This window comes from Macaca nemestrina, chromosome 5 (genome assembly GCF_043159975.1).
Source record: "Macaca nemestrina isolate mMacNem1 chromosome 5, mMacNem.hap1, whole genome shotgun sequence".
NCBI classification, from domain to species: domain Eukaryota; kingdom Metazoa; phylum Chordata; class Mammalia; order Primates; family Cercopithecidae; genus Macaca; species Macaca nemestrina.
This window is the reverse complement of record NC_092129.1, coordinates 115344934-115358809: the sequence shown is the minus strand read 5'-3', so window position 1 is coordinate 115358809 and position 13876 is coordinate 115344934. Positions and strand designations below refer to the sequence as shown.

The 13876-nt window shown below is 42.6% G+C and overlaps 1 protein-coding gene across 6 annotated transcripts in view; it reads left to right on the top strand.

The window, feature by feature from the left end:
• Positions 1 to 415: 415 nt before the first annotated feature.
• Positions 416 to 13876, top strand: part of LOC105479478 (small ArfGAP 1) — a 191570-nt gene continuing 178109 nt past the window's right edge. For 3 of the 6 annotated variants that reach the window (XM_071096887.1, XM_071096885.1, XM_071096882.1), the window contains exon 1: positions 4814 to 5143. Coding sequence is in view for 5 of the 6 variants with exons in the window: in XM_071096885.1 (XP_070952986.1) it covers positions 5026 to 5143 (118 nt within the window). In the remaining variant the exon portion in view is untranslated. Of the gene's footprint in view, positions 447 to 4810; positions 5144 to 13876 lie in introns of those variants that run through there. The other 3 variants (XM_071096884.1, XM_071096889.1, XM_071096881.1) reach the window with 3 other exon arrangements.

Here is a 13876-nt window from a genome sequence, read left to right as displayed (position 1 = left end):
GCTGGGCGTGTTGGCAGGTGCCTGTAATTCCAGCTACTAGGAAGGCTAAGGCAGAAGAATTGCTTGAACCTGGGAGGCAGAGGTGGTAGTAAGCCAAGATCATGCCATTGTACTCCAGCGTGGGCAACAAGAGTGAAACTCTGTCTCAAAGATAAATAAATAAATAAATAAATACATACATACATACATACATACATACATACATACATACAAAATAAATATTTAAACACAATTTGGATTCTACAAGTGCCTGGACTGCAAGTCTGTTTGAAGGAGCTGCCTTGTTTGTGGACCCATGGTGATGTCATAATTACTGCCAGTAATAGATGCATGGATTCAGGGTGCCAATGGTTGAATATGATCATGGTGAACCCCTTTTCTAAAGCCTTCTCTACCCCTCTACAGATGTACTATAGCCAGGACAAAGACAATGAAATTTCTCAAAGGTCAGTGGTCCATAACAGTTAAGTACGCTACATGATTCTCTTGGTTTCCATTTCTAGTGAGGAAACACACTTACTCTTCTTTAATTCCACCTACAGGACTGGCCTAAAAGCTCCTTCCAGATCTCTGACAACATTAGACCATGCACTCTTGAAGAAGGCTTTCCCCTTTCCTCTTTAAAAATCTTCCTTCAGCAATTGAGGGTTCCCATGTGCAGTATGTTGGCTCCTTTGTGTCTGCACAGGACCCAAGGTGTAGAAGGCCATGTTGGCCACACCACCACAGTCTGGGCAATCATCTGGCTTACCATGATGTGGTAGTCTTGGAGTCAGGGAGCATGCCTCAGGCCTTCAGGCAGCCCAGAAAAGGATGATGCCCTGCACAGAGATGCTAAAGCCCTGGTACAGTCCCCAGATCTCATCAGACTTACTTATCTTCACCAGACAGTCTCCCAGGTATTTGAACTTGAATCCCAGCTCTGTGTACGATTTCCCAACATTGACCACCAGATGGATTCTGGCAAAATTCACCGAGTACACAAAACAGAGACAGGTGGCTCTGGCCGCCTTGTTGGAGGCCGGATTGTGGGCAAAACAGCTCTAGAACTGCATGTGTTCATCCATACTCCCAGGAATAGCTGTGTCTGCTTATCCTTGAATGCGACGTTGAGGGCTTGCTTAAGGAAGTAGTCCACAATTCCTGTGCACTGCTGTCAACTGTCATCTGCTTCCTGGCGCCTTGCATCTGCTACAGCAGCTTCACCTGCTCAATCAGGGCCACAATTATCTTGGTGATGGCAGCAGCAATGCCACCAGCCAGACGGTCCTTGGCAAAAGAGATGACCTGTTGTGTCATGGTTGCAGAGCAGGAAGCTGAGCACATGGAGAACTGGGAGGATTAGTGCTGCTGGCTCAGCCCTGTCTCTGCTGGACTACTCCTTCTGTTCTTGATCTGCGTTAATGGTATCACCATTTACCTGTCTCCCAACTTAGAAAGCCTGATGTTATTCTCACCTTCCTTCTCTTACCCTCCACATACAGTCAGCTGCCAAATCTTGCTGCTTCTAATTTTAAAACATCATTTGATTCTGTCTCTCCCAAACCCTATGCAACTTGCTTAAAATAGGCCTTTATCATATCTTCTTTGGACTATTATTGAGACAGTCTTGTAATCTGTTCCCTTGGTAAGTTTTTCCCCACCATGTTCTCCATACTACCGCTGTATGGAGAGTTACTGAGAAGAAAGCTTATGAAGTCATTTTTTCATGTAAAAGCTTCTATTGGTTCTACAAACCCATAAGGTTCAAACTCTGTTGCTTTGCTACAAAGCTCTTAACCCTCTGGTGTCAATCTACCTCTCCATCTTGTTTCCTTTCCTACCTTCACATTCTCCAAACACATTCTAGGTTTCTTGGGCCTCACATCCTCACTACTTCATATAACCCTGAACTTTCAGAAGTCCATACGTGTTTTTTAAAGCAATTCCTTTCTCTCCGCTCCACCCCCATTCACTTGAAAAATTCCCCCATCTGTTAAAAGCCAAGTTTAAGCATCACCTCCTCCGTGAAACTTTCCCAGATTTTCCCAGGCTACTGCATGTTCTGTTCCTTTTGCTCCTAGAACACTTTATATTTGCTATAGACTTTTCAATGTAGTCCTTTTCTATTTACATATTTTTATCTCATAGTAGACTGTAAGCTTCTGATAATTAGTGTACTAGATAGAAGTGGTTTAATAAATATTGGTGAATAAATGCAATGTTGTTTTCTCCCCAAGATGTTTTGGGGAAGATGTCTCTTCCTACTATAGCCTTAAAATACAATCAACTCCAATTTAGATTTTAATAGCCTCTAAGCTGACCACCGAGAACAACACTATTCAATAATGTATCCACTAGTCACATGCGGCTGCTGCACATTTGAAATTCAGCTACTCCAGGCTGGGCGCAGTGGCTCGTGCCTGTAATCCCAGCACTTTGGGAGGCCAAGGTGGGAGGATAACTTGAGGCTAGGAGTTCAAGACCATGCTGGCCCACATAGTGAGACCCCATGGACCAGCAGGGTCTCCAACTCTTAGCTTCAAGTTTTTGATAATTTCTTTATTAAGAAACAAATTCAGCTACTCAAAAATGAAACGAGCTGTGTTATACAGCATTTTGAAGACAATATGAAAACAAGAATGGAAAATATGCCTTTTTTTATATTACATCTTAAAAATATTTTGGATACATCGAGTTAAATAAAATGTATTCATAAAATGTATTTTATGTTTCTTTTTCTGTTTTAAAATGTGGCTACTGTATTATTTAAAGTTATATGTGTGGCATGCAAGTATTTCTATTGGACATCACTGTGACCCTTCAATCCATCCTGAAGGTCGTTTATTGGAGGTAAACCTGTATTCTGTTTTCTGAGTCCTTACAGTGCTGCACAGAATTTTTGTAGGGAGGACAGGTACTCAAAAAATGGTGTTTGTTTACTGGTTATGGCAGGACTAACTTTCCCGAAAGATCCTTTTTATTATGCTATTATCCTACTTGAAGAATCTACAGGGTTTTTTTTTTTTTTTTTTTCCAGGGGCAGGGGTGCAGGGGGGACGGAGTTTCACTCTTGTTGCCCAGGCTGGAGTGCAATGACGTGATCTTGGCTCACTGCAACCTCTGCCTCCAGGGTTCAAGCGATTCTCCTCCCTCAATCTCCTGAGTAGCTGGGATTAAACAGGCATTTGCCACTACACCTGGCTAATTTTGTATTATCAGTAGAGATGGGGTTTCTCCATGTTGGTCAGGCTGGTCTCGAACTCCCCACCTCAGGTGATCCACCCACCTTGGCTTCCCAAAGTGCTGGGATTACAGGTGTGAGCCACTGTGCCTGGCCAAAATCTACAGGTTTTCTACTGTGAATTGCATCAAGGCCAGATTACTTTGTCTGGCTTCCCAAATCTTCCATAACCCAATCATAGTTTACTTATGCAGCCTTATCTTTCACTCCGTCCTAAGTAGTACCTTTTGTTCCAGTCTGTTTTCCAAGGTTCTTGAGGTCTTTACGCTTTTGTGCATGTTGCTCTTTCTTAATGTCTCCCTCCCCAGTCTCCATCTAAATCAAGCATATCTTCAGGACAAGGCTCATAAATTCTCCCTCCCACATAAGGTTTTTTTCTGTTCTTTTGAACTCACCAATATCTCTCTAGTTGCTATGTGTCAGAGCTATGCAGTTTAAGCTCTAATTTGTTTAATTACTGAACATCTTTATTGCCATATCCATTCAATTTAATTCCACAAACATTTTTTTGAGCCCCTGTGCCAAGAACAGGGCTAGGTAGCAATGAGGGTCACTTTTAGGCAGGGCCAGCGGCTAGAAATTAGCCTTACTAAAAAGCGTAAGACCGACTCTTGCTGATTGCCTTTCTTAGCATCTGCCTCACCGCAAGCAAGGACTGTGTATTGGGCTTATATAAGTCCCATATTAGAACTTCCTCATAATATACAACATGCCAAATCATTGAAACTGCCTCACGCAGAGTTGAAACCTCATGAGCCTGGATTAGGGTCTGGGTTCCAATGAAAAGTGTTTCATTTCTTTAGTTCTCTTTCTCTTGCATTAATGATCACTATTTACACAGCTTCTTGTTAAAGTATCACCGTCGAGTATTTGGGTTCCTGGTCACACTTTCTCCCTTATGGAAGGGCTTACAGCCAGGTGTTTCAGACTCTGGAATCAGACTGCTTTGGATTTGAATCTCAACTCCCCCACTAGTAGTTCTGTAATCTGGGCAGGTTACTTAATTCCTCTATGCCTCACTTTCCTCCTCTGTGTAATGAGGACAACAATATCATAAGGTTGGGGAAAGGGTTAAATGAGCTAATAGTTCGTAACAGAGTAATCACTCAATGAAATGTTATCCCTTAATACATGTCACTACTAGATTATTTCTCGTCCTTAAAATGTAAGAGACCGTTTTTCCTCTTTTATTCCATCCGTGTCTCCAGCTTCTAAACTGCGGGCGAATAAACCTCGAATGAGTAAATGACCCCACCCAGTCGCTAGTATTTCTGCATTTCCAATGTTGTGCCAGCAAGAGCAAAGGCAAATGGGCAAGTCAAAGTAGCCTCCTTGTAAAAGGTCTTCCATTACCGAGTTTTACTCGAGGCCCTCGCGGACCATCACATCTCAAAAGGGAGGAAAACCTGCATGAGGCAGTGCCAGCTACTTTTCAGGAATCACCTTGGGCCTTTTTGCAGAAAGATCCGGCAGGCCGGGCCGCGTACGTTCGGCGCATGCGCAGCGCGCCCGGCGCCCGGGTCCCTTCCTCCGCGCCACCCGGAAGCCTCGGCGCGTCCCACTCCCCCTCCTCCTCCCCTCGCCGGCTCGGGTGGTGTTTGCCGGCCGGCCCGGCAAGGAGGCGGGACACGTCGGCGCTACCACCGCCGCCCCTCCTCCTGTTTCAGCTGCCGCTGCCGCCGCCGCTTCCTGGGCTAAGCCAGCCCGCGGTCCCGGCGGCGCCAGGTGCGTTCACTCTGCCCGGCTCCAGCCAGCGTCCGCCGCCGCGGTAGCTGCCCTGGGCTCCCCGCCCCACTGCCGAGATGGCGACGCGCTCCTGCCGGGAAAAGGCTCAGAAGCTGAACGAGCAGCACCAGCTCATCCTATCCAAGCTTCTGAGGGAGGAGGACAACAAGTACTGCGCCGACTGCGAGGCCAAAGGTAGCTCGGACGTCGTCGCTGCCCCGGTCGGGGCCTCCTGCGACCGGTGACCTTCCCGCCGCTGCGGCGTTCAGGGCCCTAGCGGATGCCTCGGCTTGCCGGGAGGCCCCTGCCCTGACTGGAGGGCGGGTGGCTGAGCGGGCGGGCGCGGGGCTCCTGTCGACCCTCAAGTCCGCCAGAGGCGGCGGCGGCGAGGTCAGGCTCGCAGGCCCTGTCAGTGGCCCCAGCCTCCCCTCCTCCCCGACCCCGGGTTGAGCAGGTGCCGGAGTAGCGATGCTCGGACCCTCCACAGGGCTGAGGGTAGGAGCGGGGCTGGGAGCGCGGAACCGGACGCGGGTCTGGGCAGAGCTTAGGGTTAGAGAGTTGCCCTCCTAGCTCTGCTCATAGCTATCTCTGTGGGTGGGGCCGCCCTTAGGTCTCGATCCCCTCTTCTACCCTCCGGTGTGACCACGTCCTCCCTCTCCGGTCCGGATTCTTGGTCTCCCAGACAGAGCCCTACCTGCCTGCCCCACCTGACAGCTTTTGTACAAGGCTCTTGTCTCTGCCTCTTGAAAGAGAGTATGGTGGTCTTTTTCGGTGGATTTGAGTTTTACGGAATAAATTAATTGGAGAAAGGTCTTTATTAGTAGTAGTATTGTTTTTTAGTCTGGTTATTAGCCAGAATGAAGAGGAATTTCATTACATGAATCTCTTGGAGGACAGTGGGTTTATATTTCTGAAGATTTTAGTAATTAGGTTTTCTCTGACCAGCTAGTTTGGGAGAATGTGTGGACACTGATTTGTGTACCTCATAAATGTTGAAGGTTCATTTTAAAGATCTAGAGACAGAAAAGACCTAATTTTAGTTTGTTCAGTTGGAGGGCTTCTGCCTCAGCCTTTGAAATAGATATACTATTTTTAGCTGCTATATTTTGTGTTTGGAGATCTGATTTATGTTTAATGTCTTGCAAGTAATCTCATCGGAAACATTTCTAATTTTTTTTTAAAAGAAATGTCTTGTGTAGTTAATAAAAGATTGCGTCTATTTTTAATTGGTTTATTTAGTTATTGGGCGAGAAATAGGGTAGTTCTCCAAAGCAGGAGACAGTCTCTTTGGGGAATGTCCTTTAAGATTTCTGTGTTATTTGACTTAGACTCTTCCTGAAGCTTTACTGTTCTTTCTCAATACTATATAAATGAGTCACATTTCAGTAGACTGGTAATATTTGACTAGACTGAGCCACACAGCATCAGCAGGTTTCTTCACTGTCATAACAGGTACTGAATTACTGGAAGAATCAAGTGGGAATACTGTAACTAGATTATTTTTATGAAGCACTTTTCAATATAGTAACTTGATTGAGTCAAAATTATATTTATCCTGTGTAACCTTTTCAGGTGATGAGTTTTTACATAGTGCATGCCTGGTTCTTGTAATATTTGTTTTCCTAGTAACTTGATTGTGTGTGGCTATTTGGGAGTTCTGTACTGTATTGAGGCTCAGTCGCTTGCTCTTCATGGACTGCACTAGTAAAACACTGAAAAATGGTCTTTTAAAAGGCCAAGAAGAAGAAAGAAGCTGAAGTTAAAAAGTACACATTTTGTCATTTTGAGTAATAACATGATTAAGTAGAGATGCTGGTAAATATTAAATCTGTTCATTAAAAATTGAATAGTAACAGTTTCAGAATTAACCTTCCTTCATCTACAGACATCGTTAAAAATAATTTAATTTTTGTTCAAATTTCTGTTTCCAGAAAAGTACTTTATAAAATCAGATTTTCACTAATGCTTTCTAAAATAATACAGATTTTTAAAAGCCGTTATTAACCATGTTAACTTTTTTTTTTTTTCATTTACTCTTTTGGAGTGGGGAGAAGAGAATCATGTACTTCTTAAATTAGGATGAAAAGTTTTACTTCTTTGGACCTGAAGAATAGGAAGTATTCATTTTGCTCAATGTTTGTATTGCCACGGTATATACTGAATGAATGTCTTTTGTATTTTGGTTTTGTCTGGCCTTTTGTTGGTTTACTTGTTTTGAGAAGTGAGGGATGTGGGAGAGAAGAGAATGGTATCAAGAGTACAAGGGTGCAGCTTGAAGGGCATGCACTCCACAGTATAATTTACAAGGATTTTTTGTTGTTGTTGTTGCTACTAAATCTAGAAGAATATTAAAATGATCTTGTAAATTATTTCAATGTGTTATCTTGATCTTTCAGGCAAAAAATCACAGGTAAGGCCACTTGTTGGCTTAATTAGACTTGATTTCATAGTTGTAACTGAAAATTTTGACATGGTAGAGCAATAGATGTAAATATATTTTCGCAGTTTTTGAGTATTTGGTAAGGTTGAAGTACGTTATGGAGGCTTTTTTAGTAGAATTCTTGGCTTGTTACATGATTTTGGATCTATATGCTAGGATGACATAATAAATGTAGTACTTTTAAAAGATATGTTAAGGATCTTACTCTACAGCTCGGTTACTAAGAAGTTTCATTCTGTGTATGTATTGATGTTTTCTTCACTGTCTAGTAAATTGCATCAAACTTTTCATGTACTGTATTTCAAAGTTTTTTCCCAGTTAACTTAATTTTCTTTCTTTTAAAGAAGCTTCTTCCACTGATCTTTGGGAATATGTACCGAAACTAAAGCTTAGGATTTGAGGACCCTGTATTATCTTGCCTTATAATAGTTGGTAGAGGTATGTCAATTGGGTTTTGACATTTTCTTACTGAATCACCAGCTTGTGTTTCCTGGATTGACAGTATTTAAGAAGCAAGGAAGGAGAAAAGGATGGTATAGGCACCAGTTTCCTGCTCTTGATGCTGCTCTTACCAAATCTGTTGAACAACTGGCGAATTTAAGAACAGGCAGATGGAACTACTCCTCTTCTCTCCTAGCTGCATTCATGACTCAGTGGGAGTTTAAAGCAGCTCTTGTTGGTTATTAGTTGGTGACACTTTAGGGAGCAGTGAGCCAGCTTCAAGGTTAGTTTTCAGTATTTAAAGTGTTGTCTACAGGTAATCCTAGCTTTGATTTTTTTTTTTTTCCCCACTTCTGTATTCTTTCACAGGCTCAGAACAGGGCATCTTGTGCTGGACATCAGGAGTGGCCTGAACTAGTGGGTAGGGCTCCTAGAAAACATCACTGGGCTTGGCAGGCACCACACTGACATACCCCATGCTTGTTAATGTATATTTCTGAGATTTTAAAAATGCAGAAATGCATTCAAGATCAGCCTGGCCAACATGGTGAAACCCTGTCTCCACTAAAAATATGAAAAATGTTAGCTGGGTGCGGCGGCAGGCGCCTGTAATCCCTACTTGGGAGACTGAGGCAGGAGAATTGCTTGAACCTGGGAGGCGGAGGTTGCAGTGAGTAGAGATCGCACTGCTGCACTCCAGCTTGGTTGACAGAGTAAGACTCCATCCCGGGGAAAAAAAAAAAGCATACAGATAAAATTCACATTGAGACGTTTCTTCCCACTGTCCGCTCTCCCTAGCCCCTGGCAGACACCATTGCATGTTTTATCTCTATAGGTTTGCCTGTTCTGGATATTTCATGTAATACAACATATGGACTTTTGTTTCTGACTTTCACTTAATATGTTTTCAAAGTTCATTCATTTTGTAATGTGTCGGTACCTCATTCCTTTTATGGCTGAATAATATTCCATTGTATGGACAGACCACAGTTTATCCGTCTATTGATGCATCTTTTACTAGGTTTGATTTTGAGCATATTTAAATTGGTATGAAAGTGAGTCTCTTGCCCATTCAATTTTGGGTAGTCAGAAACATAAGGTTTTTTAACTCTGGAGATTGTTTTGTTTAGCCTGTATGATGCTGAGAGGGTAAGCTCCTTGCTCACATCAAACACTCGTTTCTTCATTCCGCAGATCTTGACTTGAAGACACACTGTTAGATACTGTATTAGGTAAGAGAGCTCAAAAAATTTGTAAGACCTAAAGGAGTTTGTTTAGTGTGGGTTTTGTTTTTGCAAGTAAATAATTCTAAAATAATGTGCTAAGTACTTGTAATAATGGTTGTAAGAAATAACTACCTCTAAACTTATTTTAGGCTGTTGTTCCCCTTGCACCTTGACTTTTGCCCACTGGTGGTCTTTACAGTTGCTAGAATGCTGTTTCAAGACCTTCGCACGTGCTGTTCTTCTGCCTGGGAAGCTTTCTAATGAGTTTTTGCCTGCTCAGCTTTTGCTCATCTTTCAATTCCTGCTTAAATGTCTTTTCAAGGGAAATAATTCTCCTTGATCCTCTGAGATTAGATTAGGTTTCCATTTATAGATAAAAGACAACACCCTGAATCTTTTATTGCACTTATCACAATTATAATTAAACATTATTTAGGTGATTATGGGATATACTATATCCCGGTTGGATTATAGCTGCAAGAGAGAACAGATCTTGTTTATCTTGGTTAGGGTAGTATCCCCAGTTTTCATTCCATGTGGTAGGTAAATGTAACTTAGCAAATATTTTTTGAATGAATGAATGTGTGAATGAATGAGCACAGAGCCCCAGGCAGGCAGCAGGGTATGTGAAAAGGAGTGCACCTGTGAAAGGGAGTGGCATGTGGAGTGACCCTGTTGGGACAGTCACAGAAGGAGTCTTCATTTGAGCTATGTTCTGAAGGTGGAGTGGGATTTCATCAGATAGAGAAGGAATTAAAGGACACAGCTGCACACACAAATGTACCAGTGTGAAAGAGCAGAAGAAGTTTCCATATGGCCCTTACTAGATAAGCTTTCTTTAAGCATGAGCAGTTTTGGTAGTCTCAGGTCAGAGGAAGAACTGGGATAGTGAGGATTGCAGGCAAATCCTGAGTTAGGAGATGTTGTACAGTGGTCCAAGAAGAGGGTAAGAGAACCTGAATTCACACAATGTCAATGTATAAGTCAGGGTATAGAGCAGGAAACAGATCCACTGTAGCTATTTTCAGGAATTAGGTACTTACCAAGTCCTTGGAAAGGCTGGAGGAGGGGAAGTCAGGGAGCCACTACTGAACTGCTTTCAAGGCCACGCATACCGCCACTGCTACGGCTGCCCCACTGTCATAGCTGCTTCTCACCCATGAAACTGGCATGCTGACTGGGGAATAAGGCCGATGGTGCCGCAACCACTTAGTGTCTGTAGATGTTTTTTGTTAGTTGCTCTTCCTGTAGGAATGTGGCCTCTGTCCCACTTGTGCTTTCCATGTGCAAATAATTGGCACAACCTAATTATGTCGAATACCTTGCTTTCAAGGGAGTCTTTTAGCTTTATAACCTTTTCAAAAAATATAAACATGTAGAGCCCATTTGATTGCAAGAGCTAATCGAAGAGTTCATGTTTTTCATTAAGTCTTCGATATTTTAGAGTTGTTACATTTTAAAGTGTAGTAATTTTTACTAAAAAGTAAAGTTCACCTTGGGGACTGGTGTTTATTATGCTGTTGATGCTTATAGGACAAATTTATATAAGTAAAAGTCTGATTATAATTCACTTAAAAAAATTTGCCAATCTAAAAGTTTCCTCAAAATGTGAAGCTTCAGTCTGATGGGTCTGTTCTTGTAGTTCTGCTGATCTTGAGGTTTTTCCTGATTGTGCAGAGCCGTGGTATCAGAGCTGGGATGGAAACCATTGGTCTCTGACTCATCAGTTTAAAACTTGGGCAGCATGTTGTCTCCCCTCCTTTTGTTCTTCACAGTTCTTCTTTGTCTTTTTTTTGTTTGTTTAACATAACACTTTCAGTACTTGACTTCGTTAGTTAAGGAGACTTGCATCTCCTAAATTGTTGTTGTACTATATATATGTATATATATCTTTCTCCATCTTTATTAACCTATAACGGACTTGAATCCATGCTCTCTTTAAGGCAGAGTGGAATATTTGAAATTATGTACTTTATAAACTCAAGGCTTTGGCATTTTTCTTTTTTTTGGTACAGGTTCTCACTCTGTTGCTGGGCTGGAGTGCAGAGGTGCGATGTAGGCTCACTGCAACCTCTGCCTGCCTCGTTCAAGCAATCCTCCCACCTCAGCCTCTCAAGTAGCTGGGACTACAGATGTGTGCCACCACACTTAGTTAATTTTTGTATTTTTTGTAGAAACTATGTTTCATCATGTTGCCCAGGCTAGTTTTGAACTCCTGGGTTCAAGTGATCTGCCCACCTCAGTCTCCCAAAGTGCTGCAATTACAGGTGTGAGCCACCACACCCAGCCCCTTTTGCTTATTTCAAATTCTTCTGCTAATAGTCTTTCCAAGGATTAGAATCAAGCCATTTTAGTTCAGTTGCTCAATTTTCTCAATGCAAGAAGATCAAAGAAACTTGGAGGCCATTTTGTAATTATTATCAGAAGAGTTGACTGCCTTACATTCTTACCACTGTAACAGAGTTAATTTTACAGACATTTAGTTTTGTTGATAAATCAGTATTTTCTGGGCACTAAAAAGATTAAGTACTACGTTAGATACTACTGTGTGTGTTAAAAAAGTTTTGGATGCCAGCTGCAGTGGTTCACACCTGTAATTTCAGCACTTCGGGAGACTGAGGCGGGTGGATCATCTGAGGCCAGGAGTTTGAGACCAGTATGGCCAACATGGCAAAACCCTGTCTCTACTAAAAATTCTGAAATCAGCCAGGTGCGGTGGCGGGCGCCTGTAGTCCCATCTGCTCGGGAGGCTGAGGCAGGAGAATTGCTTGAACCCTGGAGGCGGAGGTTGCAGTGAGCCGAGATTGCGCCACTGCACTCCAGCCTTTGTCAAAAAAGACAAAAACGAAAAGTTTTGTGTTATAGTTGTCTACAAGCTAATTAGAGATCTCAGTAGACATGAAACAATTACCAGTTCTAATCTATGTTTACATTGGTAGATTGATTAGAAGTTAGAGATAGGATAGCTCTATTGTGACCTGGAGAATGTTAAAAAAAAAAAAAAAAAAAAAAAAAGCAAATAATAACGTTACATATATGCTCACAAATTACAGTTTTTTTTATTTTTTATTTTTACAAGAGATGATATACTTCACACTTACATATGTTAACTCATTTAATCCTCAAAACAACCTTTGAGGTAGGTAATATTATCCAGGAACACAGAACTTAAAGTAGTGGAGCCAGGAATTTTTTCATTAAAAAAATTTTGGGAGGCTGGGAGCAGTGGCTTACATCTGTAATCCCAGCATGTTGGGAGGCCGAGGTGGGTGGATCAGTTGAGGTCAGGAGTTTGAGACCAGCCTGCCCAACTTGGTGAAACCCCATGTCTATTAAAAATACAAAAATTAGTTGGGCGTGGTGGTGCACGCCTATAATCCCAGCTACTGGGGAAGCTGAGACAGGAGAATCACTTGAAACCGGGATGCGGAGCTTACAGTGAACTGAGATCATGCCATTGCACTACAGCCTAGGCAACAGAAAAAAAAGCTTGGATTGGGGTGACTGGCACTTTTTTAGGAGCTGGGGATTAGCAGGGAATAGTTAGATAAAGTTCATGCTCAGAAGGATCTATTAGTCATTGGTGTGGAGAAAAGAGTTAACAAAGCAGGCCTCACAGCGTTTGGCTAACATCTGAGGGGGATCTTGGGGATGATCCCACCACCCTAAGTGATAAGAGTCTGTCATTGTACCTAAGTTGTTTGTATAATGAATGTGGTTTATGTTGAATATCTGCTTTTCTTCTGGGATTCTGGAATTGGCATATGTGGCAGGCAGGGGTACCTACATGACTAGTCTCCCTAATAATCTTTGGCCCTGAGTCTCTGATGAGCTTCCCTGGTTGGCATTATTTTACATGTGTTGTCACAGCTCACTGCTGGGAGAATTAAGCGAGCTTATTGCAACTCCACTGAACGGGAGCACCTGGATGCTTGCTTATAATTTCCCCTGGACTTTTTGTGCCTTTCTGCTTTGCTGATTGTGCTTAGTATCTTTTTGCTATATTAAATCATAAAGATGAGTACAACGGTATATTGAATCTTTTGAATCTTCTTAGCAAATGACAGGACCTGAGGTTGGTCTTGGGGACCTCGAAGCATAATTGGTAATATATATTTTCTTCCAGTATATTATTATTATTATTATTATTATTTTTTTTTTTTTTTTGAGACGGAGTCTCGCTCTGTCGCCGGGGCTGGAGCGCAGTGGCCGGATCTCAGCTCACTGCAAGCTCCGCCTCCCGGGTTTACGCCATTCTCCTGCCTCAGCCTCCTGTATAGCTGGGACTACAGGCGCCCGCCACCTCGCCCGGCTAGTTTTTTGTATTTTTTTAGTAGAGACGGGGTTTCACCGTGTTCGCCAGGATGGTCTTGATCTCCTGACCTCGTGATCCGCCCGTCTCGGCCTCCCAAAGTGCTGGGATTACAGGCTTGAGCCACCAGGCCCGGCCTTCTTCCAGTATATTATACAGCACATGTTGGAGCCTCAGTATATTTCTGCTGGCTCTAGAACCTAGCCTGCTAATAAGCGTACAGTCTGGAGGAGCAAGGATGAGCATTAGAGGCTTTTATAACCTGGGAAAATTGTGATTTTATTGAGATGAGATAGGGATGGGAATCTGAACTGTGGAGTCAGTATTTCAGCCCAGGAGATGTAGCCTGTGCTGTTAACTATGTTTGATGGTAATGCTAGATAAAACACCTGTTTTTGTTGTAGAAATTTTGTGAAGTAAGAGATTGTTGTTGGGAAGACTGTCTCCTTCAGCTAACTTAAGGTTTTTCTCAGATTATTGCCAAATATGTTCAAATGTGGGCAATATCT